At 46.0% G+C, this 26,405-nt stretch overlaps 1 protein-coding gene across 1 annotated transcript in view; it reads right to left on the bottom strand.

The window, feature by feature from the left end:
• The window catches only part of LOC147105498 (dynein axonemal heavy chain 3-like), a 201,746-nt gene that overhangs the window by 116,874 nt on the left and 58,467 nt on the right, over positions 1-26,405 (bottom strand). The window contains exons 14-15 of the mRNA XM_086009911.1: positions 23,340-23,498; positions 2,405-2,512 (exon numbers count right to left, since the gene is read on the bottom strand). Of these exons, the coding sequence (XP_085866037.1) occupies positions 2,405-2,512; positions 23,340-23,498 (267 nt within the window). The remainder of the gene's footprint in view (positions 1-2,404; positions 2,513-23,339; positions 23,499-26,405) is intronic.

Here is a 26,405-nt window from a genome sequence, read left to right as displayed (position 1 = left end):
CGAGAGCGCAGGCAGGTGCTGGCAGGCGGCCAACAACAAAAATGGCCGCCCCGCACCTCACCTTTAATTTGCACCTCCCCGGCCGCAGGTACGCCACACTGACCCTGTTGGACATAGCATCCGGTGGTAAATCAGGGGGCGCTCCCGAAGATCGTGGCTGGGGCGTGAGCGGGCCGCTGCGCACACCGATGACGTCATCGCCAGCGGCGCATGCTAACGGTTAGCGCCACCACTAATCTCCCGCTGAATTTTGCGCCCCACTTAGCGCCCTCTTAAGGCGCTAACGGGTGGCGCAACCAACTGAATTTTTCCCCCATTAGAGATATTCAAGGAACAAAGGATGGCCCTGGATGAAGTGTGAATGGCCCTGGCAGAATGAAGGACAGCTGCCATCCCCTCCCCCTTTTCCCAGCCCCTACTTGCTTTAAAATCTATCCCCTTTCCTGTTTTTTTCCAGTTCTGACAAAAGGTCTTCGACCTGAAACATTAACTCTGTTTCTCTCTCCACGGATGCTGCTTGGCCTGCTGAGTATTTCCAGCATTTTCTGTTATATTTCACGTCTGCTTTGTGTACTTTCAATGGCAATAGATTTCAATGTTTCCCTGTGCCAAGCAGCCTCCTAACCACTCTCCTACATTCCAAGATAGGCAGACACAGTCAACCCAAGGTGCCGATGCCATGATCCATAACATAAGATAACCTCAGTAGACAAAATGTATTCTGACGGAGGTGTACAAGGACAGTTACACAAACTGCTGACAGTAACAACTTTCACCTGAAAAGGCCTATTCTACTGAAAGGCCTGCGATACATACTTTTCTCACATGCACCAAGCTCCATCACCTCTCCCCATCATAGTACTGTTACTGGAACTGCATGGTCCCCACAAGCAGTGTCTCAGAACCCAGCCTGTGCGTGGGGGGGGGGGCTTTACTTTCTATCTGGTTCACATTGTGCCTGATACGGGAGTGCCTCAGCCAGCTTGGCTGCAAAAACATAGCACATAGAAGCATAGAAACATAGAAGATAGGAGCAGGAGTAGGCCATTCGGCCCCTCGAGCCTGCTCCGCCATTCAATGAGATCATGGCTGATCATCCAAACTCAGTACCCTGTCCCTGCCTTCTCCCCATATCCCTTGATCCCTTTAGCCTTAAGAAATATATCCAACTCCTTCTTGAATATATTTAATGAATTGGACTCCACTGCCTTCTGTGGTAGAGAATTCCACAGGTTCACCACTCTCTGGGTGAAGAAATTCCTCCTCATCTCTGTCCTAAATGGCTTACCCCTTATCCTTAGAATGTGACCCCTGGTTCTGGACTCCCCAGCCATCAGGAACATCCTTCCTGCATCCAGTCTGTCTAGTCCTGTTAGAATTTTATAAGTTTTAATGAGATCCCCTCTCATTCTTCTAAACTCCAGCGAGTAGAAGCCCAATCGACCCAATCTCTCCTCATACGTCATTCCTGCCATCACAGGTATCAGTCTGGTGAATCTTCACTGCACTCCCTCCATGGCAAGAACATCCTTCCTCAGATAAGGCGACCAAAACTGCACACAATACTCAAGGTGTGGTCTCACCAAGGCCCTATACAACTGCAGCAAGACATCCTTGTTCTTGTACTCGAACTCTTTCGCTACGAAGGCCAACATACATACCATTTGCCTTCTTGACCGCCTGCTGCGCCTGCATGCTTACCTTCAGCGACTGGTGCACAAGGACACCCAGGTCTCGTTGCCCTTCCCCTTCTCCCAATCTATTGCCATTCAGATAATAATCTGCCTTCCTGTTTTTGCCACCAAAGTGGATAACCTCACATTTATCCACATTATACTGCATCTGCCATGCTTCTGCCCAACCTGTCCAAATCATACTGGAGTTTCTCGGCATCCTCCTCACAGCACACACGCCCACCCAGCTTTGTGTCGTCTGCAAACTTGGAGATATTACATCTAGTTCCCTCGTCTAGATCATTTATATATATTGTGAATAGCTGGAGTCCTAGGACCGATCCCTGCGGTACCCCACTAGTCACTGCCTGCCACTCAGAAAAGAGCCATTTATTCCAACTCTTTGCTTCCTGTCTGCCAACCAGTTCTTTATCAAAGTCAGTACCTTGCCCCCAATCCCATGTGCCTTAACTTTACACGCTAATCTCTTATGCGGGACCTTATCGAAAGCCTTCTGAAAGTCCAAATACACCACATCCACTGGTTCTCCCTTATCTATTTTACCAGTTACATCCTCAAAAAATCCAGTCGATTAGTCAAGCACTCCCTAGCACTGTCAGTTCTCAGCTTGGTGAGCAGAGCTCGGTAAGGGGGAAAAGGTCTTGTATTCTGTACAATCTCTGGAACTCCAACAAAGGCGCACTTCCTGCCGAAACCAAATGTCTGTTTACCTTTAGTGACTCCAGGAATTTCATATCACTGAGCATCTTCTTCGCAGAGGGCCAGTAATCGTCTGTACTTTTCCCATTTCCATCCACTTTTTTTTCAGGTTTAATTCCCTTAAAGAGGGGGATAAAAGTTGGACAGATAACTCTGTGTTTAACGTTTCTAAACCCAGCTGCAGATCTCGCGTGACGCTGTCTGTGCTCATTCGGCACGTGCTCTGATGGGAGGATTATACCCTGTCACACACCGTGTACATATTATCCTCCTGCTCAAGTGCAGCCACATGTAGCTGAATACCCAATTTCCCTTAAAGGCCAGAGGTTTAATTTATGTGCGTTACTGACCTCAACTTGAAGTTAGCTAATCTTAGACAGACCCTGAAGTCAATTAGAGGTCAGAAGAAACCAGCAGGAAATGACTGGTTTTCTTTCTTTCTTAAAATAATGTTGACACTCTGAAGTGTGACGATATGAAACCTGATGCACATACACACCAATGTTCCCTCTAACATTATTTCCATTCAAAATTTTGCGCATGTGCGGTTTCTCCGGTGAGCCAGCTGCGTGGGACCTCCAGAGCATTGTGCGGTGACGCAGCTTAAGTGGACCATTGATACTATATTTTGGTGAAGTGGGGTTAGACGCTGAGAGAGAGTTAGACCATGGTGCACAGACATAATTCAGTCCCCATATGAAAGCCACACATTTTGTTCTTATTTTTATATTTACATGTTTAAATTTTTTTTTAATTTATTCATTCATGGGATGTGTGCGTCACTGGCAGCACCAGCATTTATTGGCCTTGAGAAGGTGGTGGTGAGCCCCCTTCTTGAACTGCTGCAGTCCGTGTGGCGAAGGTACTCCCAAGGTGCTGTTAGAGAGGGAGTTCCAGGATTTGACCCAGCGATGATGGAGGAACGACAATATATTTCCAAGTCAGGATGGTGTGCGACTTGGAGGTGATGGTGTGCTCATGTATCTACTTCCCTTGTCCTTCTAGGTGGTAGAGGTTGCAGGTGTGGGAGGTGCTGCGGAAGAAACCTTGGCGAGTTGCTGCAGTGCATCTTGTAGAGGGTACACACTGCAGCCACGGTACGTCGGTGGTGGAGAGAGTGAATGTTTAAGGTGGTGGATGGGGTGCAATCAAGCGGGCTGCTTTGTCCTGGATGGTGTCGAGCTTCTTGAGTGTTGTTGGAGCTGCACTCATCCAGGCAAGTGGAGAGTATTCCGTCACACTCCTGAATTGTGCCTGAATTGAGTCAGGAGGTGAGACCCAGCCTCTGATCAGCTCTTGTAGCCACAGTATTTATGTCCAGTTAAGTTTCCGGTAATCGGTGACCTCCCAGGATGTTGATGGTGGGGATGCGATGATGGTAATGCCATTGAGGAAATGGCAGAGAAATTAAACAAATACTTTGGCCCCAATTTTCGGCTTGTGTGGGAAATGGTCAGATTTCCCCGAATGTGGGGTTTCTGACACACATAAAAAAGTGTCAGCCAGCCCCACGCAATTTTCCCTCAATTGGCCAATTAATTCCCAGCATGTGGGAAGCCTTGCTAATTGTCTAAATCGAGTCAGAAATCTCCACAGTATGATGTCATCATTCGTGGTGCCTTCAAGGTCCATGGCAAGCATTGCATCCTCTGAAGGCTTCCAAATGAACCATACAGGATGGCAGAGGAGCCTGCAGCAGCTGTGGCCAGTGCCAGACCCTGAGCTGCCTTCAAAGTCAACGAGGCTTCACTGCAGGCATTATTGGATGGGGTTAGGGCCCACAGGGAGGTCCTCTTCCCTAGGTCAGGGAGGAAGAGGCCTCCCACTGAGACCAATGCTGCATGGATGCAGGTGTCAGCAGATGCCAACTCGCTGGGAGTCACCAGAAGAACCTTGGCATTACATCTCTCACTCCTTCCTTTACTCCCCCACAGTACCATCCAGAGCTCCCGTCCTCACTGTGGAGGAAGAAGAGGCTGTGCAGCCAGACTCCTCAGAGGAAGCTCCAACCTCTGAGGGTGCAGCGTCAGCAGAAGTAAGCGCACCCAGCACCAGCGCAGACACTCACACCTCGGGGGGACCTTTGGGACATAGAGTAGTGTTGTCACCTGGTGTTTCACAGCTGACAAGTGAGCCTCAGCAGATTCTGGAGACAGGGACAGCAGTGGAGAGTCCTTGTCGGATGGCGCAGGGCTCTGCCAGCTCAGCTCAGCTGCGCTGCATCTCGACCCTCTGCCTCTGGGTCCATCCGCAAGAGAAGAGGTGATGGATCTCCATGCACAGATGCAGGAGTCTCTGGCAGGTTTTGTCTCCAGGGTCGCTGCGAGTGTGGAGCGAACGGAGGAGTCCATAGCGACCATGAGCAGAGCCTTTGTGGAGTCATTGGTGCATGAACGCAGCACCATGGAAAGGTTGGCAACCTCCATGGAGGAGATAACTCGCCAGCATACAGAAAACATGGTGAGTGCTCATAAGAGAATGACATCTCTTGAGGAGCGTTGGCCATCTGTTGAACAGAGAAACCAGATCTTCATGGAAGTCCTTCTGAGTAGGACTGCCAGTGCAGAAACGGGTCCCACTGGCCCCCTAAAGCGCAGCAAGGTGCTCTCAAGCCACTTCCAAGCGCTGGCCCCTTCTGGCTTATGCAGCTTCAGGTGAGTGAGCAGCAGCCTGGTGCTCCTGGTAATCATCCTGCTGTTCCTGGTTCTGCTGCTGCCACCTCTGCTGTTGGAGATCCTCTAATGCCAGGAAGGGAAGGTGCCAAAGGCCTCCCATGCTTCTAGCAGATGCCTTGGTTGAGGAGGTCCTGAGTTAGGGTGGTGAGAGGGGCTTCCCAGGAGCTCACACTGAAGAAGTGTGTGAGGCTCCAACTTTCTGCAGCTGCTCCTAAGGCTTCAAATAGTTCCCCCAAGCCTTGATCAACAAGGTCCTGTAGCCTGCAAATGCTGCCTCTTTAAATATCTTCAGCCCTCAGCGACCTGCTGCTGCAAGCAAGCAAGCCAGCTGTTTTCACGCCAGCTCTCATCGGCGGGGTTCCCCGCAGGCGGGTTTCAGGTGGGGAAAGCCCCAAAGTCGCAACGGCACGGGAAAATCGTCCTTAACAAGGAGATCATTGGTGATTAGTGCTCCGACGAGCAGTCCCGCCAGCGGCGGGCGGGACTGAAGCGGGGCGCATGGAAATGGCGGTCCGAAAGTCGGGCGGGGCGGGGAATCAGGCGGGGGGGTCCCGACCCGCTTTTTCCGCGATTTTTGGACCACGGCCGCATGAAAAGCCGCCCAACGGCTGCCCGAAAATCGGGGCCAATATCTGTCTTCACGGAAGACGCAAAAAACTTCCCAGAAATAGTGGAGAACCAAGGCTTTAGCAAGAATGAGGAACTGAAAGAAATTAGTACAGAAATAGTACTGATGAAATTAATGGGACTGAAAGCAGATAAGTCCCCTGGACCTGATGGCCTACATCCTAGGGTTTTGAGAGAGGTGGTTATAGAGATAGTGGATGCATTGGTTTTCATTTTCCAAAATTCCATAGATTCTGGAACGGTTCTGTGGATTGGAAGGTAGCAAATGTAACCCCACTATTTAAGAAAGGAGGGAAGAGATAAAACGGGGAACTACAGACCAGTTAGCCTGACATCGGTAGCAGGGAAAATGCTACAATCTATTAAGAACTTGGTAACAGGGCACTTAGAAAATAATAATAGGATTGGGCAGAGTCAACATGGATTTATAAAAGGGAAATCATGTTTGACAAATCTGTTAGAGTTTTTTGAGGTTGTAACTAGGGGAGCCAGTGGATGCGTTGTATTTGGATTTTCAGAAGGCATTCGATAAGGTGCCACACAAGAGGTTATTAAACAAAATTAGGGCTCGTGGGATTGGGAGAAATATACTAGCACGGATTGAGGATTGGTTAACGGACAGAAAGCAGAGAGTAGGAATAAATGGGTCATTTTCGGGTTGGCAGGCTGTAACTAGTGGGGTACCTCTAGGTGTTTCAGCGGCAGAGCGGAGCTATAAAAGGCTCCCGAGACCCAGGTAAGGCCTCAGAGCGTCAGCGGGTGTTTCAGCGGCAGAGCGGGGCTATAAAAGGCTCCCGAGACTAGTCTCCGAACTTGGAACACAGAGGGAAGGAGAGAGGTAAAAAGAAATCGAAGTGTGACGTCACCAGAAAGCAGGTAAGTGATTGGTTGGTGAGTATTTCTTTCTCTTTAAGCTTAAACTCTGGTTTATAGTTTCTAAGGTGCGATATTCATCATCTAGAATTGGGGCAGAGGGTATTTAAAAATAATATTAATAAATTTAATTAATTGCATAGAATGGGAGAACAGGTGATGTGTTACTGCTGCAATATGTTGGAGCTGGTGGAGACCATTGATGCTCACGGTGATCACATTTGCAGTAAGTGTTGGCTGCTCGAGGAATTCCGGCTCTGTGTTGAAGAGCTGGAGTCCGAGGTTCAAACACTGAGACACATCAGGGAGGGGGAGAGTTACCTGAACTCTGTGTTTCAGGAGGTAGTCACACCAATTAGATTAATTAATTCAGATGTAGTCCGTGGCCAGGGTCAGGATGGTGTGACTAGAAGTGAGGCAGGTACGGGGATCCAGGAGGTAGTGTTGGAGGAGCCGCAGCCCTTGCTCTTGACCAACAGGTTTGAGGCTCTTACTCCGTGAGGATGGGAACAGGGACTGCAGGGAGGATGAGCAACCTGGCCACAGCACCGTGGAGCGGGGGGCCATTCAAGTGGGGGGAGATAAAAGAAATGTTGTAGTGGTAGGGGATAGTATCGTTAGGGGGATAGATAGGGTTCTTTGCAGCTGAGAGCGAGAGTCCCGAAGGCTGTGTTGCCTGCCCGGTGCCAGGGTTAAGGACATCTCCCCTGGGCTGGAGAGAAACTTGGAGTGGGAGGGGGAGGATCCAGTTGTCGTGGTCCATGTTGATACCAACTGTAGTGTATGTACTTTGCAGAAGGAACTATATTCTGCAGCCCCTGTATACTGCAGTACCAGTAGTGACCACCCCTGTATATAAGCCTGTGTAGTAACTTTGCATAGTTAGTTCCAGTTTGTCTCCACTCAGTAAAGACCTGTTATAACCAACTCCTGCAGTCCGTGTCTCAATTACACACGGACATAATACCAACGACATAGATAGGACAAGGAAAGAGGTTCTGCTGAGGGAGTTTGAGCAGCTAGGGGCCAAATTAAAAAGCAGAACCACAAGGGTAATAATCTCTGGATTACTACCCGAGCCACGTGCAAATTTGGCTAGGGTAAATAAAATTAGAGAGTTAAATGCGTGGCTCAAAGACTGGTGTGGGAGAAATGGGTTTTGCTTCTTGGGACACTGGCATCAGTACTGGGACAAGAGCGAGCTGTTCCATTGGGACGGGCTTCACTTGGCCAGTGCTGGGACTAGAGTCCTGGCGAATCGAATAACTAGGACTATAGAGAGGGCTTTAAACTAATAAGTGGAGGGGAGGTTTTAAGAGAGCAAAAAATAAAAATGACAGCAGAGAAGGCAATAGAGCAAGGTAGCAGTGGGGGAATTAAAAACCAGAGCATGTCAGGAAGGGACAGAATGTATAATGGTAAAGTAGTAAAGGGGGTAAAAGCAGGAATAAATTGTCAGAAAACATATTTGAAAGTTCTTTATCTGAATGCACGCAGCATTCGTAACAAAATAAACGAGTTGACGGTACAAATAACTACACATGGGTATGATCTGGTGGCCATTACGGAAACATGGCTGCAAGATGATCATGACTGGGAACTAAATATACAAGGGTATTTGACAATTAGGAAGGACAGACAGGAAGGAAAGGGAGGTGGGGTTGCTATGTTAATCAAGGATGGAATCACTGCAATAGTCAGAAATGATATTGGGTCAAAGGATCAGGATAGTGAAACAGTTTGGGTGGAGATAAGGAATAATAAGGGGAAAAAGTCACTAGTGGGCGTAGTTTATAGGCCTCCTAACAGTTGCAACTCTGTTGGTCGGTGTATAAATCAGGAAATAGTTGGGGCTTGTAATAAGGGAACAGCTATAACCATGGGGGTTTTTAACTTTCATATTGACTGGACTAATCAAATTGGGCATGGCAGCCTTGAGGAAGAGTTCATAGAGTGTATTAAGGATGGGTTCCTTGAGCAGTATGTAACTGAACCAACCAGGGGGCAGGCAATCTTAGATCTGGTCCTGTGTAATGAGACAGGATTAAAGAAAATGTCCTAGTAAAGGATCCCCTTGGAATGAGTGACCATAATATGGTTGAATTCCAAATTCAGTTTGAGGGTGAGAGAGTTGGATCTCAAACCAGCGTACTGAGCTTAAATAAAGGAGACTATGAAGGTATGAGAGTAGAATTGACTAAAGTGGACTGGGAAAACAGATTAAAGTGTAAGAAGGTACAAGAGCAGTGGTCTACATTCAAGGAGATATTTCACATCTTTCAAGATAAATATATTCCACTGAGGAAAAAGGGGAGTAAAAGAAAAGACAGCCATCCATGGCTTAGTAAAGTAATAAAGGATAGTATCCGACTGAAAACAAGGGCATATAAAGTAGCCAAATCTAGTGGGAGGATAGAAGATTGGGAAGCATTTAAAAGCCAGCAAACAATAACTAAAAGATTAATTAAGAAAGGGAAGATAGATTATGAAAGTAAACTAGCAAAAAATATAAAAACAGATAGCAAGAGTTTCTACAGCTATATAAAAAGAAAAAGGGTGGCTAAAGTGAACGTTGGTCCCTTAGAGGATGGGACCGGGAAACTAGTGGTGGGGAACATGGGGATGGCAAAGACGCTGAACAAATATTTTGTATCAGTCTTTACAGTAGAGGACACTAAAAATACCCCAACACTGGACAAACAGGGGGCAATTGGGGGGGGGGGGGGAGGAGCTAAACATGATTAAAATCACCAAGGAGATGGTACTCAGTAAAATAATGGGACTTAAGGCGGATAAATCCCCCGGACCTGATGGCCTACATCCTAGGGTCTTGAGAGAAGTAGCGGTAGGGATTGTGGATGCATTGGTGATTATTTTCCAAAACTCCCTGGACTCAGGAAAGGTCCCGGCAGATTGGAAAACTGCTAATGTAACACCCTTATTTAAGAAGGGAAGTAGACAAAAAGCCGGAAACTATAGACCAGTTAGCCTAACATCTGTGGTTGGCAAAATGTTGGAGCCCATCATTAAGGAAACAGTAACAGAGCATTTGGATAAACATAATTTAATAGGACAGAGTCAGCATGGTTTTATGAAGGGGAAGTCATGTTTGACAAATTTGCTCGAATTCTTTGAGGACGTAACATACAGGGTGGATAAAGGGGAACCAGTGGATGTAGTGTATTTGGACTTCCAAAAGGCATTTGACAAGGTTCCACACAAAAGATCACTGATCAAGATAAAAAATCACAGGATTGGGGGTAATATACTGGCATGGGTGGAAGATTGGCTATCTAACAGAAAACAAAGAGTTGGGATAAATGGTTCGTTCTCGGGCTGGCAATCAGTAACCAGTGGTGTTCCGCAGGGGTCAGTGCTGGGACCCCAACTCTTTACAATCTATATTAATGATTTGGAGGAAGGGACCGAGTGCAACATATCCAAGTTTGCCGACGATACAAAGATGGGAGGGAAAGCAGTGAGTGAGGAGGACATAAAAAACCTGCAAAAGGACATAGACAGGCTAAGTGAGTGGGCAGAGATTTGGCAGATGCAATATAATGTTGGAAAGTGTGAGGTTATGCACTTTGGCAGAAAAAATCAAAGAGCAAGTTATTATCTAAATGGAGAGAAACTGCAAAGTGCTACAGTACAAAGGGATCTGGGGGTCCTGGTGCATGAAACACAAAAAGTTAGTATGCAGGTGATCAGGAAGGCCAATGGAATCTTGGCTTTTATTGCAAGGGGGATGGAGTATGAAAACAGGGATGTCTTGCTGCAGTTATACAGGGTATTGGTGAGGCCACACTTGGAATACTGCGTGCAGTTTTGGTTTCCATATTTAAGAAAATATATACTTACTCTCGAGGCAGTTCAGAGAAGGTTCACTCAGTTGATTCCGGAGATGAGGGGGTTGACGTATGGGGAAAGGTTGAGTAGGTTGGGACTCTACTCATTGGAGTTCAGAAGAATGAGAGGCGATCTTATCGAAACATATAAGATTGTGAGGGGGCTTGATCGGGTGGATGCGGTGAGGATGTTTCCACTGATGGGTGAGACTAGAACTAGGGGGCATAATCTTAGAATAAGGGGCTGCCCTTTCAAAACTGAGATGAAGAGAAACTTCTTCACTCAGAGGATAGTAAATCTATGGAATTTGCTACCCCAGAGAGCTGTGGAAGCTGCAACATTAAATAAATTTAAAATGGAGATAGACATTTTCCTAGCAGATAAGGGAATTAGGGGTTACGGGGAGAGGGCAGGGAAGTGGACGTGAGTCTAGATTCGGATCAGCCATGATCCTATTTAATGGCGGAGCAGGCCCAAGGGGCTGTATGGCCTACTCCTGTTCCTACTTCTTATGTTCTTATGATCAGTGCTTGGGCCTCAGCTATTCACAATCTACATCAATGATTTGGATGAGGGGACCAAATGTAATATAACTAAGTTTGCTGATACAAAGCTGAGTGGGAATGTAAGTTGTGAGGAGGATGCAAGGAGGCTTCAAGGGGATATAGACAAGCTAAGTGAGTGGGCAAGAACATGTCAAATGGAATATAATGTGGAGAAATGTGAAGTTATCCACTTTGGTAGGAAAAATAGAAAAGCAGAGTATTTTTTTAAATGGTGAGAGATTGGGAAATATTGGTGTCCAGAATGTCCTGGTACATGAATCACTGAAAGTTAACATGCAGGTACAGCAAGCAATTAGGAAAGCAAATGGTATGTTGGCCTTTATTACAAGAGGATTTGAGTATAAGAGTAAAGACGTCTTACTGCAATTGTAAGAGCCATGAAAGCTTAAGAAAATACTTTAAAATAGTGGTTAAATGGCATAATAGTTAATTTACCTGACCGACTTATTGTATTAAGAAACCCCCTATTTTCTTGCTCCAGTAGTATAGTCCGAGACACCCCCTTCATTCTTGCCACAATGGTACAGTCCCTAAGCCACACATGGTGTGCAGCCATTTTACAGTTTAAACTGCACGTGGCTGAAGGAGGCAGAAGTTGTGAGGTTTGGAGCAATACAGTTTTTGACCGTGTTCGTTTATACGTGTTTGCTTTGTAATTCCGTTTGTTAAGTGTTATAGTAAACAGTTTAAAAGACAAAGCTACGTTTGGGAACGTTTTATTTCGACACGCGTCTACTCGTTGTTAAAAGCCCCACAGCTCAGTGGCAGCCTGTTTGGAAACTAAGAAGCGCCACTACAGCAATTATACAGGGCCCTGGTGAGTCCACACCTGGAGTATTGTGTACAGTTTTGGTCTCCTTATCGAAGTAAGGATATATTTGCCATAGAGAGAGTGCAATGAAGGTTCACCAGACTGGTTCCTGGGATGGGGGGGATTGTCCTATGAGGAGACTAGGCCTATATTCTCTAGAGTTTTAGAAGAATGAGAGGTAATCTCATTGAAACATACAAAATTTGTATACAAGGCCTTGACAGGGTAGATGCAGGGAGGATGTTTCCCCTGGCTGGGGAGTCTAGAATCAGGGGTCACAGTCTCAGAATAAGGGGTCGGCCATTTAGGACTGAGATGAGAAGTTTCTTCACACAGAGTGTGGTGAATCTTTGGAATGCTCTACCCCAGAGGGCTGTGGAGGCTCAGTCATTGAGTATATTCAAAACAGAGATCGATAGATTTTTGAATATTAAGGGAATCAAGGGATATGGGGATAGTTCAGGAAAGTGGAGAGGAGGTAGAAGATCAGCCATGATCTTATTGAATGGCAGAGCAGGCTTGAAGAGCCAAATGGCTGACTCCTGCTCCTATTTCTTATGTTCTTATGTTGAATGTTAAGGGGAGGTGGTTAGACTCTCACTTGTTGGAGATGGTCATTACCTGGCACTTGTGTGGCACAAATGATACTTGCCACTTATCAGTCCAAGCCTGGATATTGTCCAAGTCTTGCTGCATGTGGGCATGGACTGCTTAATTATCTGAGGAGTTGCGAATGGAACTGAACACTGTGCAATCATTAGTGAACAGCCCCACTTCTGACCTTATGATGGAGGGAAGGTCATTGATGAAGCAGCTGAAGATGGTTGGGCCTGAGTAACTCCTGCAGCGATGTCCTGGGGCTGAGACGTCCACAATTTTAATGGAAACTGCCTTTGTAAACTTGTCATGCTGCAATTGCATCCTCACACCAGTAGTAGTGCTATGGTGCCTCAGTTTTGCATCTCTCAGCTCCTCAGTCAGTACTGCAAAGAAACTCCCACCCTCCAACCAACTCTACTACTCTGCATCCCAAATTTCCCAAAGTTTTATCAAAATGTTATCTAAATAAATATATATACAGGTAGACTATCCTTTATCCGAAAACCTCGGGACCAGCCGTGTTTCGGTTTTAGGAAAATTTCGGATTTCGGAAGGTGCGCGAAAACTTATCCGAAAACCTCGGGACCAGTCGTGTTTCGGTTTTAGGAAAATTTCGGATTTCGGAAGGTGCGCGAAAACACTTCGGTTTTCAGAGGTAATTCGGTTTTCGGGAGTGTGGATAAAGGATACACTATCCCTTATCCGAAAATAACGACTATAAATACTGTAGTTACAGGGATAAATACTGTAGTACAGTTTATTTGTAAGGAAAACATTCAGTAAAACTTCAAACATGTACAGGTACAAACTAAGCTAAATACCTGTACATAAACATGCAATAAAGGTACATTACAGCTGGCTTGAGGATCTTGGAGAAGATGGTACATCAGTGTTGTCATCATTGTCATCAGGTTGGAGTTGGACATCTGAAGATGGGCCAGGAACAGGATTCTCAAGTGATGAAGCAGCATTACATCTGGCTTGAGGATCTTGGAGAAGAGGGTACATCAGTGTTGGCATCATTGTCATCAGGTTGGAGTTGGACATCTGAAGATGGGCCAGGAACAGGATTCTCAAGTGATGAAGCATGACTACGACAGACGGCCTTTTTAAAGACTTCTTCCAGTGTCATCTGTCTCATTAACATTGGTTTCTGTCTAAGCAGTCTCTCTTTAATTGAGTAAACTTGCATAATCTCTTGCTCACTGATAAATGCACGTTTTTCAAGGCCAGCAATTAACTGATCACACATTGTCACCATATCGTCTATGGGGATTTTTTCACCTGTGTTCACAATGTCATCATCATCATCACTACTGTCCTCATGCTTGTCTTTATTTAACACCATTTCAGCAATTTCCCCATCACTCAATGAATTCACAACAGGTGCATCATTGTCAATGTTCAGCACTTCTTCGATGTCAGCTTCCTCTAACGTATTTACACTTTCGGATGATAAACCTTTGGCGTAAGTGAGGAGGTTTGATATCATCATCTTCTCCTGACTGACAGGAAATCCTTCAAACTCGTCATCTGCAGGTCCATCTTCATGAAACATCGTTGAAGGCCAAAGTCTGTGCCAAGCATTTGTTAATGTTGGTTTGTCAACATCGTTCCAAGCATTAGCAACTGCATAAATGGCATCCTTAACATTGAATTCTTTCAGGAAGCTTTGGATTCCTTCGCCTCTGTTGATTGCATCAAGCATAGAGTTCAAAAAAACGTCTTTATACTTGCTCTTCATGGAGCGTAAAATTCCTTGGTCACAAGGCTGTATTAAAGATGTCACATTAGGGGGAAAGTTAATGCCGAAAACATAACTTTTCACAAGAAGTTCAGGAGGGGGATGTGCGGAGCAGTTGTCCAGGAACAATAAAATTTTGCAGTTTTCTTCCAGTCCAACTTGCCTGCAATGAGCTCGTGTCGCTGGTACGAAGTGGTTATTGAACCAGTGAGAAAATATTCCTCTGGTTACCCATGCTTTCCTGCTCGCATAATAATGCACAGGTAAATTGCATACACCTTTCAAACATCTCGGATGTTGGCGTTTTCCAATCACTACCAACTTTAACTTGTGTGTGCCTGCAGCATTGGCACACCCAAGAACAGTCAACCTGTCCTTAGCATCCTTAAAACCTGCTGGTGCACTCTCATCAGCCGTTGCTAATGTTTTTCTAGGAACGTAGCGCCAGAACAGAGCTGTTTCATCAGCATTGTAAATTTGTTCAGGACCGAGGTTTTCATCCGATATTATTTTTGCAAACTCATCTATGTAATTTTCAGCTGCTTCATGATCAGCAGAAGCTTTTTCACCACAGATTTTCAGATATCTTATACCATGACGCTTCTTAAATTTATGCAGCCAACCTTCTGAATATTCACACTCAACTTCAATGTTCAGTTCTTCATGGTATATTCTAGCTTGCTTCATGACCATCAAACCAGTCAGTGGCACACGTTCACCTCTGTGTTGTCGAATCCACTCAATCAGCACACGGTCAAGATCTTCATTTTTTGCCCTATGCAATGTTTTCCTAATTTTCATTAGTTTATGGTCATCACTGTCAGTGTAAAATTTCAACAACTTGTCTTTCTGTTTCTTTAAGTCATATACGGTGGTACTTCCCACACCATATTCTTCAGTAAGATGTCGCACAGACACACCACGATCAAGCTTCTGCAATAACTCCACTTTCTGCGATATCGATAATGAGCGATGCTTCTTTCTCTGCTTCTCACTGTTACCCATTGGGGTATCTGCAGCTCTTTTTAGCATTTTCACAAATTGTTAAAAGCCAGCAAATATCTAAGAGAGCAGCAAATATCTAAGAGAGCTGCAAATATCTAAGAGAGCAGCAAATATCAGCAAATATCTAAGAGAGCAGCAAATAGCAGCAAATATCTAAGAGAGCAGCAAATATCACACAGAGCAGCATAACACCTGCGTGGGTCAAGCATCGGCAGCGTTGGGTCATGCTTTGCGCCACTTTCGGCTTTCAGAGGTTTTCTGGTTTCGGATGTGCGGATAAAGGATGGTACACTATCTCTTATCCGAAATTGGGTGGGGTTCGGCGGGGGGGTCGGGGGTCGGTGGGGGTCGGGGGTCGAGTTCGGCCGGGGGGTCGGGGGTGGGGGTCGGCGGGGGTCGTGGTCGTGCGCATTTCGGTTTTCAGAAGTCATGCTTTGCTCCACTTTCGGCTTTCAGAGGTTTTCTGGTTTCGGATGTGCGGATAAAGGCTGGTACACTTACGCTGAGCGATTTCGGTTTTCAGAAGTGCGGAAAAATGCTACACTATCCCTTATCCGGCTAGGCCTGTAAGTCGTGCGCCACTCTGGTCATGTCGTGCGCACGACTTACGCTGACCGAAAAAACCTTCAGTTTTTAGAGGGTTTCGGTTTTCGGAAGTCCGGATAAAGGGTAGTCTACCTGTATATATATATTTAAAAATATAAAAAACAACAGAAATAAATTTGTTCTTATGTAACAGCATATTATCTAAGAGTGTATAATTATCTGATTTATCTAAGCATACACTTTTGGAATATACGCTTTATTTTTCTCTTATTTTTCATGGATTCTTGTTTTAATTCAAGTGTCATTTTGATAAATATTTTACACTTGCTAGCTCAAAAAAGGAATAGCAATCTCCTTAAAGCAGTTTTGCAGAAAATGAAGTCCAAGTGCTAAATCTGGACCACCGTATCATTCCAGGTGATGTGAGCGGGGCAGCAGAGGCCCCAGAGGACTATCCAGAGAAATAATCGGCTACAAAACTGATATTGGAGCAGAGTTCAAATTCCTCATGAAATTGAATTCTGGCTAGAAAAATAACCATGTAAGCTGGATTGTCTTCAATGTCCAGCACCAAGAGTTGTTTGATAATACCGCCACTGTGGTGGCTGAGTCCTTAAGTTCATAGCTGCCAGACCGCACCTGAGGGGCTGAATGGCCTACTCCTGTTCCTATGTTCCTTCACTGTTGCTGGGTCAGAATCCTGGAATTTTTTTTTTATTCGTTCATGGGATGTGGGCGTCGATGGCAAGGCCAGCATTTATTGCCCATTCCTAATTGCCCTTGAGAAGGTGGTGGTGAGCCGCCTTCTTGAACTGCTGCAGTCCGTGTGGTGAAGGTGCTCCCACAGTGCTGTTAGGGAGGGAGTTCCAGGATTTTGACCCAGCGACAATGAAGGAACGGCAATATACCTCCAAGTCAGGATGGTGTGTGACTTGATGGGAAACTTGGAGGTGATGGTGTTCCCATGCACCTGCTACCCTTGTCTTTCTAGGTGGTAGAGGTTGCGGGTTTGGGAGGTGCTGCCGAAGAAGCCTTGGCGAATTGCTGCAGTGCATCTTGTAGATGGTACACACTGCAGCCATGGTACGCCAGTGGTGGAGGGAGTGAATGGTTAAGGTGGTGGATGGGATGCCAATCAAGCGGGCTGCTTTTTACTGGATGGTGTTGAGCTTCTTGAGTGTTGTTGCAGCTGCACTGATCCAGGCAAGTGCAGAGTATTCCATCACACTCCTTACTTGTGCCTTGTAGATGGTGGAAAGGCTTTGGGGAGTCAGGAGGTGCGACACTCTCCACAGAATAACAGTGGCGGCGGTGGCGGACCTGTGTGGAGCGAGGCGGTGGCGGTGATATAAAGAGGCGAGGAGCAGGTAGGCCCCACAGCGGCAGCGGCGGACCTGTGTGGAGCGAGGTGGCAGCGGTGATATAAAGAGGCGAGGAGTAGGTAGGCCCCACAGCGGCGGCAGCGGCGGACCTGTGTGGAGCGAGGCAGCGGCGGTGATATAAAGAGACGAGGAACAGGTAGGCTTACCAATCTCCGAGCTCAGAGGGAGGGAGAGAGAGAAGTAAAAAGTAATCGAAGTGTGGTGTCACCAGAAAGCAGGTAAATGATTGGTTGGTGAGTATTTCTCTCTTTCTCCTTTTTTCCAAACTTAAATTTTGTGGTTTATAGTTTATAGGGAGTCTGTGGTGTAGCGGGGACTGCTGGTAAACAAGGGCCCTTCAGTATATCATTTAATTGTAGAGTAATTGGTGGGATTGATTTGATTTAATTTAATTTGAATTAATTAAAGGGTAAGTCGTGACAGGAGAGCTCTGTGCCGTGGTATGCTCCTCCTACACTATGTGGGAAATCAGGGACACTTCCTGTGTCCCTGACGACCATGTGTGCGGGAAGTGTATCCAGCTGAAGCTACTGACAGACCGCATTGTGGCGCTGGAGCTGCGAGTGGATACATACTGGAGCATTCGCGATGCTGAGGACGTCGTGGATAACACGGTTAGGGAGTTGGTCACATGGCAGGTAAAGGTGGCACAGGCAGAAAGGGAACGGGTGACCACCAGGCAGAGTAGTAGGCGCAGGCAGGTAGTGCAGGGGTCCCCTGTGGCCATCCCCCTCTCAAACAGATATATCGCTTTGGATATTGTTGGGGAGGATGGCTTATCAGAGGAAGGCAGCAGCAGCCAACTTCTTGGCACCATGGGTGGTTCTGCTGCACAGGACGGGAGGAAAAAGAGTGGGATAGCTATAGTAATAGGGGATTCTATTGTAAGGGGAATAGATAGGCGTTTCTGCAGCCGCAAACATGACTCCAGGATGGTATGTTGCCTCCCTGGTGCAAGGGTCAAGGATGTCTCAGAACGGCTGCAGAACATTTTGGAAGGGGAGGGTGAACAGCCAGTTGTCGTGGTGCATATAGGTACCAACGATATAGGTAAAAAACGGGATGAGGTCCTAAAAGCTGAATATAGGGAGTTAGGAGGTAAATTAAAAAATAGGACCTCAAAAGGTAGTAATCTCAGGATTTCTACCAGTGCCACGTGCTAGTCAGGGTAGAAATAGAAGGATATTTCAGATGAATACGTGGCTAGAGGAATGGTGCAAGGGGGAAGGATTCAAATTCCTGGCACATTGGAACCGGTTCTGGGGGAGGTGGGACCAGTACAAACCGGATGGTTTGCACCTGGGCAGGACCGGGACCGATGTCCTAGGGGGAGTGTTTGCTAGTGCTGTGGGGGAGGGTTTAAACTAAAATGGCAGGGGTTTGGGAACCTGAGCAGGGAGACAGAGGAAAGGGAAACAAGGATAGGAGCAAAAGACAGGAAGGAGAAAAACAAAGGTGGCAGTCAGAGAAATCAAGGGTTTAAATCAAACATGGCCACAGTAAATAATAATTCTAAAAGGTTTAAAAGTGTTAAAAAAACAAGCCTGAAGGCCTTGTGTCTTAATGCGAGGAGCATTCGAAATAAGGTGGATGAATTAGCTGCGCAAATAGAGGTATACGGATATGATATGATTGGGATTACTGAAACATGGCTCCAGGGTGACCAAGGCTGGGAACTCAACATCCAGGGGTATTCAATATTCAGGAAAGATAGGCAAAAGGGAAAAGGAGGTGGGGTAGCATTGCTGGTTAAAGAGGGGATTAACATAATTGAAAGGAAGGATATTAGCTCTGATGATGTGGAATCTGTATGGGTAGAACTGAGAAATACCAAGGGGCAGAAAACGTTAGTGGGAGTGGTATACAGACCTCCAAACAGTAATGCAGAGGTTGGGAATGGCATTAAACGGGAAATTAGAGACGCATGCAATAAGGGCACAGCAGTTATCATGGGTGACTTTAATCTACATATAGATTGGGCTAACCAAATTAGTAACAATACTGTGGAGGAGGAATTCCTGGAGCGTATACGGGATGGTTTCCTGGACCAATATGTTGAGGAACCAACTAGAGATCAGGCCATCTTAGACTGGGTATTATGTAATGAGAAAGGATTAATTAGCAATCTTGTTGTGCGAGGCCCCTTGGGTCGGAACGATCATAATATGATAGAATTCTTCATTAAGATGGAGTGAAGTAGTTGACTCAGAGACTAGGGTCCTGAATTTAAATAAAGGAAACTACAATGGTATGAGGCGCGAGTTGGGTAGGATTGATTGGGGAATGTTACTCAAAGGGTTGACGGTGGATAGGCAATGGCAAACATTCAAAGATCGCATGGATGAACTACAGAATTTGTTCATCCCTGTTTGGCATAAAAAATAAAACAAAACAGGTGACCCAACCATGGCTAACAAAGGGAAATTAGGGATAGCATAAGATCCAAGGAGAGGACATATAAATTGGACAGAAAAAGCAGTAAACCTGAGGATCGGGAGCAGTTTAGGATTCAGCAAAGGAGGACAAAGGGATTAATTAAGAGGGGGAAAATAGAGTATGAGAGTAAGCTTGCAGGGAACATAAAAACTGACTGTAAAAGCTTTTATAGATATGTGAAGAGAAAAAGATTTCTGAAGTCAAGCGTAAGTCCCTTGCAGTCAGAATCAGGGGAAATTATAATGAGGAACAAAGAAATGGCAGACCAATTAAATACATACTTTGGTTCTGTCTTCACAAAGGAGGACACAAATAACCTCCCAGAGATGTCAGGGAACATAGGGTCTAATGAGAGAGAGGAACTGAAAGAAATCAGTATTTGTAGGGAAATGGTGTTAGGGAAATTGACGGGATTGAAGGCCGATAAATCCCCAGGGCCTGATAATCTACATCCTAGGATACTTAAGGAAGTGGCCCTAGAAATAGTAGATGCATTGCTGGTCATCGTCCAAAATTCGATAGACCCTGGAACAGTTTCCATGGATTGGAGGGTAGCTAATGTTACCCCACTATTCAAAAAAGGTGGTAGAGAGAAAATGGGGAATTATAGACCGGTAAACCTGACATCGGTAGTGGAGAAAATGCTAGAGTCCATTATAAAAGATGTAATAGCAGAGCACTTGGAAAACAGTGACAGGATCGGACAAAGTCAACATGGATTTACAAAAGGTAAATCGTGCTTGACTGATCTACTGGAATTTTTTGAGGATGTAACTGGTAGAATAGATAAGGGAGAACCAGTGGATGTGATGTATTTGGACTTTCAGAAGGCTTTCGATAAGGTCCCGCATAAGAGATTAGCGTGTAAAGTTAAGGCACATGGGATTGGGGGCAAGGTACTGACTTGGATAAAGAACTGGTTGGCAGACAGGAAGCAAAGAGTTGGACTAAACAGGTCTTTTTCCGAGTGGCAGGCAGTGACTAGTGGGGTACCGCAGGGATCGGTCCTGGGACCCCAGCTATTCACAATATATATTAATGATCTAGACGAGGGAACTAGATGTAATATCTCCAAGTTTGCAGACGACACAAAGCTGGGTGGGCGTGTGTGCTGTGAGGAGGATGCCGAGAAACTCCAGTATGATTTGGACAGGTTGGGTGATTATACAGCATCTGCCATGCTTCTGCCCAATGTGGATAAATGCGAGGTTATCCACTTTGGTGGCAAAAACAGGAAGGCAGATTATTATCTGAACGGCAATAGATTGGGAGAAGGGGAAGTGCAACGAGACCTGGGTGTCCTTGTGCACCAATCGCTGAAGGTAAGCATGCAGGTGCAGCAGGTGGTTAAGAAGGCAAATGGTATGTTGGCCTTCGTAACGAGAGTGTTCGAGTACAGGAACAAGGATGTCTTGCTGCAGTTCTACAGGGCCTTGGTGAGACCGCACCTTGAGTATTGTGTGCAGTTTTGGTCGCCTTATCTGAGGAAGGATGTTCTTGCCATGGAGGGAGTGCAGCGTAGATTCACCAGGCTGATACCTGTGATGGCAGGAATGACGTATGAGGAGAGATTGGGTCGATTGGGCTTATACTCGCTGGAGTTTAGAAGAATGAGAGGGGAATCTCATTGAAACTTATAAAATTCTAACAGGACTAGACAGACTAGATGCAGGAAGGATGTTCCCGATGGCCGGGGAGTCCAGAACCAGGGGTCACAGTCTAAGGATAAGGGGTAAGCCATTTAAGACAGAGATGAGGAGGAATTTCTTCACCCAGAGAGTGGTGAGCCTGTGGAATTCTCGACCACAGAAGGCAGTGGAGGCCAATTCATTAAATATATTCAAGAAGGAGTTAGATATATTTCTTAAGGCTAAAGGGATCAAGGGATATGGGGAGAAGGCAGGGACAGGGTACTGAATTTGAATGATCAGCCATGATCTCATTGAATGGCGGAGCAGGCTCGAGGGGCTGAATGGCCTACTCCTCCTCCTATCTTCTATGTTTCTATGTAGAATACCCAGCCTCTGACCTGCCCTTGTTGCCACAGTATTTATGTGGCTGGTCCAGTTAAGTTTCTGGTCATTGGTGACCCCCAGGATGTTGATGGTGGGGGATTCGACGATGGTAATGCCATTGAATGTTAAGGGGAGGTGGTTAGACTCTCACTTGTTGGAGCTAGTCATTGCCTGGCACTTCTGTGGCGTGAATGTTACCTGCCACTTATCAGCCCAAGCCTTAACATCGTCCAGGTCTTGTTGCATGCGGGCATGGACTGCTTCATTATCTGTGGAGTGTTGAATGGCGCTGAACACTGTGCAGTCATCAGCGAACATCCCCATTTCTGACCTTATGTTGGAGGGAAGGTCATTGATGAAGCAGCTGAAAATGGTTGGGCCTAGGACACTGCCCTGAGGAACTCCTGCAGCAATGTCCTGGGGCTGTGATGATTGACCTACAACCAGGAATCAGGAATTCCCTACTGAATAGCTTCATTGGAGCACCTTCATCGGGAGGATTGCAGGACAACTTGGAATGGCCAATAAATGTAGTTTTGCCCACATCACCCACATCCCAAGAATAAATCAAAAGAATGATAGATCAACAAGTTATCTCCTTTCAATGTGGCTCTCCCCTCAAAAATGGACGGCAGGGTAAAGGAGGCCCAGGAAGCAAGGTAAGAAAATAAATTCAGCCGATATCGGGTCCATGTAGATGTATGCATGTAGACGACAATACAAAGACGCATTTCCCACACTGGAAATGCTGTGCAAATTTCTTTTGTTTTGATCTGTGCAACATTTTGGAACTTTTACCTATCTGGCCTCGAAGCTATCTTGGTTTAATCTATTTAATGTGATTCAGGTCAGGTTCAGTTTACATGAGGTAAATGACCGAGATACTCCCAGAGATACACAGGCCATTTAGAATGCTGACTAAGATGAATAGCTAGAAACCCATATGGAACAGCCATCAGGTTGTGTATGTTTTTATGTTACATCAGCTTTCTGAGACAATGGGAAGTCATTGGACACATTCCATAGGCCGGTTGAACCCTGATGATAGAATGTCTTCCATTCAATATGCCCCAGCAGGGGGCTTAACTGAACAGATAATAGAGATGTTATGAGCTTCTTTCTCGGGGAAGGGAAGGGTGGCATTTCATTCATGGCTGTAACTTTGATTGGCAGCAAGGTGAGCCAATCCTTGGCACACAGAATGTCGGGAGGGATCGGGGACGGGCTTTGTTCTCTTGCTCTTCTACGGGAGATGTGCAAACATTCCCCAACGTGACGAGTGCAAAACATTCCCCAGCGTGACGAGTGCAAAACATTCCCCAATGTGACGAGTGCAAAACATTCCCCAATGTGACGAGTGCAAAACATTCCCCAATGTGCCGAGTGTAAACATTCCCCAATGTGACAAGTGCAAAACATTCCCCAATGTGACAAGTGCAAAACATTCCCCAATGTAATGAGTGCAAAACATTCCCCAATGTAATGAGTGTAAAACATTCCCCAATGTGACGAGTGCAAAACATTCCCCAATATGATGAGTGCAAAACATTCCCCAACGTGACGAGTGTAAACATTCCCCAATGTGATGAATGCAAACATTCCCCAACGTGACGAATGCAAACATTCCCCAACGTGACGAGTGCAAACATTCCCCAACGTGACGAGTGTAAACATTCCCCAACGTGATGAGTGTAAACATTTCCCAATGTGATGAGTGCAAAGCTGCCACACCAGTTGGACTGCAGGAGCTGTAGTTTGTGAAAATCGGCTACGCTGCCTTTCTCAGTTAACAAACAACTTTGTCCTTTGTGCGATACCTTCAAGATGCAAATGGCAGCGAGTGTTAGCCGGACTCCGGATGGAGGACTCTGCATTGTCTTCACCAGAGTGATATCACTGGCCTTCAGCGTGTCGAGAGCTGCTATGGCATCGTTGAGAGCTGGCATGGCCACACTCAGCTCCTGCTCACACTCAACCTACAGAGGAATCGCACCGTTACCCACTGACTGGAAGAGGACTTCAGGCTAAACCAAACACAATTATGTCAAGCTGCGTGTTTGCACCATTTTTATTACAACAATCAAAACCTCCATTTTGTTTTTCAGATAGTCAAACGGGACCTTTGTGAACTGAAGTTGAGGTGATCGCTTTTCCTTCCTGCGCCGCTTACACCACCATGTGTTAAACACATCCTGATTGGTGGGGGAGGGGTGATGTTGGCGGATTATGGAATAGACAGTATTCAAGACTCTCCCAGTCACTCTGTGTGTCAACAGAACCTGTGGTACTGAGACAATCAAAGCAGAGAGCTGATTGGAGGGACAGTCCAGCAGAAGGCATCCCATCATCAGGAGATAAGCGGACTACAGGAAACTTTTTTTTATCCGGCACGGACGGGACCGACGTGGTGCCGGTTCATCAAAAATTCCGGATAACCGAACGCTATAGTCAAAGATACAGAGCTGAGAGCTCTGTATAAAGCAACAAACCCTGTTGCTTCAGAACAATGGGCACAAGTTGCAAGCGTCTCTGTAGCTTAGCAACAGCTGCAGCCACACCCTTGCACAGCAACAAATGGAGTAAAAAAAGTAATAAAAGTTACCTGGACCTACTCCTGAATTTTGCCGGTTAACTGAGATTTCCGGTTATTTAGGTGCCGGTAAATCGAAAGTTTCCTGTACATAGAAATAAAGGACATCCACATTGCATTCAGGTGAAGTAAAGCCCTGCGATCACCGACACCTGCAGTCAGTGTCAGCAGGGTTTTACTTATAGTGGAGATAAAGATGTTGCTGCAGGTTTCGGAGGGTGGTGTTATTGGGAATAATTAACTGGGGATCTCAGTTATTAACATCTCTTTGCAAAGTTTAATAATGCTTTTAATAAAATATTGTGGCCCTTGTTTACCTTATTGTTTCAGGAACATTAGAAAATAAACCATTCCATTAATTTATTCAGGTTTGTATATTCAGCCGAGTTGCGTTATTTAGGTAAAACTCTGTCATAAATAGGGAATATAAAACTCACCGGGTTTTAAAATTTTTAAATCAATTTGCGGTTTTACATTTCAGCATAAAATACAGGAACAAATGCAGGCAGCAAACCAAGGACCTGGAGACTTTGATTAACCTTACAGGTGCAGTCAACGAAATAATCACCTTCTATAACATAGCTCTGCTCAGCAAAGACTATTCCTTCAATACCAGGTAAAGAGCTGCCGCCACCAAGAGACCAGCACGGGCACTGCTTACAGCTCACACTAGTCTGTCCCTGTCAATGGCTGCAAACATCAGGGCCTGCAACCTCCTCCTGGGACACAACCCGCAATTGGGACCCGGAAATTGTGCCCAATTTCGCACCCACTTTGCCGATGTCAAGTTACTCCCAACTAGCCTCCTGATCTCATTAGAATACTCCCAAACTTAAAATGGGCGTAACCAATGTTCCCGTTAAGCTGCACGGCCACGCAGCTCTCTGGACCTCCCGCACGGCCAGCTCGCCGCCTCTTCAATGGCAAAAACTGCACGTGCGCGGTATTTAGAACGGGCCGTGCAGCCCCTTAAAGGGGGCCGCGCACCCAAAAAATAATTAACGGGAGCATTGGGCTTAAATCAGCATAAACAATCAGGGCCCAAACAACATCAAACCCTAGCCGTATATTTCTTCTTGGACTCTTAAAATTTAAGTTTCAACTCATTTAACTATCATTCATGTACACCAAGCACAACGTGTTTAAGATCCTGCAATCAGGGAAACTTTTCAATGAGATTTATGCCATAAAAATCCAGCCTAAGAAGCAGATAATACAGAGCCTGTCTCAGTGAGGATACATTTTTTTAAAAAGGGACACAAAATTTGTGCAATTGCAAAGATCAGAAAAATGACCGTGTTTCCTGCTGTGCCTGAACATCCGGTGGCAAAGTTGAGAGAGCCTCGAACTAGCACAGTTGGAGGATCCTCGCAGCGAGAGTCGGGGCGTGGCCAATTTGGTGGGTGGAGATTTGCTCGGACGCAGGTTTTAATAGACACCTCCGTAACATTTGTATTTATATAGTGCCTTTAACATAGTAAAACATCCCAAGGTGCTGCACAGGAGCGTAATCAAACAAAATTGACTCTGAGTCACATAAGGAGATATTAGGACAGAAGAGGTAGGTTTTTAGGAGCGTCTTAAAGGAGGAAAGAGGCAGAGAGGTTTGGGGAGGGAATTCCAGAGCTCAGGGCCTCGACAGCTGAAGCCAATGGCCACCAATGGTGGAGTGATGAAAATCGGGGATGCGCAAGAGGCCAGAATTAGAGGAGCGCAGAGATCTTGGATGATTGGTGAGGCCATGGAGGGAGTTGAAAACAAGGATGAAGGATGAGAATTTTAAAATCGAGGCGTTGCTTAACCGGGAGCCAATGTAGGTCAGCGAGCACAGGGGTGATGGGCGAACAGGACTTGGTGCGAGTTAGGACACGGGTAGCAGAGTTTTGGATGACCTCAAGTTTACGGAGGGTGGAATGTGGGAGGCCAGCCAGGAGTGCGTTGGAAGAGTCAAGTCTAGAGGTAATGAAGGTATGGATGAGGGTTTCAGCAGCAGATGAGCTGAGGCAGGGGTGGAGACGGTGATGTTACGGAGGTGGAAATAGGTGGTCTTAGTGATGGGGCAGCTATGTGGTCGGAAGCTCATCTCGGGGTCAAATATGACACCAAGGCTGCGAGCGGTCTGGTTCAGACTCAGACAGTTGCCAGGGAGAGGGATAGTGTCGGTGGCTAGGGAACGGAGTTTGTGGTGGGGACCAAAGACAATGGCTTCGGTCTTCCCAATATTTAGCTGGAGGAAATTTCTGCTCATCCAGTACTTTGGACGGATGTAAAAGATCAGTCGACTGCTTATCTG

This window comes from Somniosus microcephalus, chromosome 17, assembly GCF_052327205.1.
Source record: "Somniosus microcephalus isolate GS21.2 chromosome 17, FLI_Smic_1.0, whole genome shotgun sequence".
NCBI lineage: Eukaryota > Metazoa > Chordata > Chondrichthyes > Squaliformes > Somniosidae > Somniosus > Somniosus microcephalus.
Note: the sequence above shows the minus strand (reverse complement) of the source record. Positions and strands in the feature narration are given on the sequence as shown.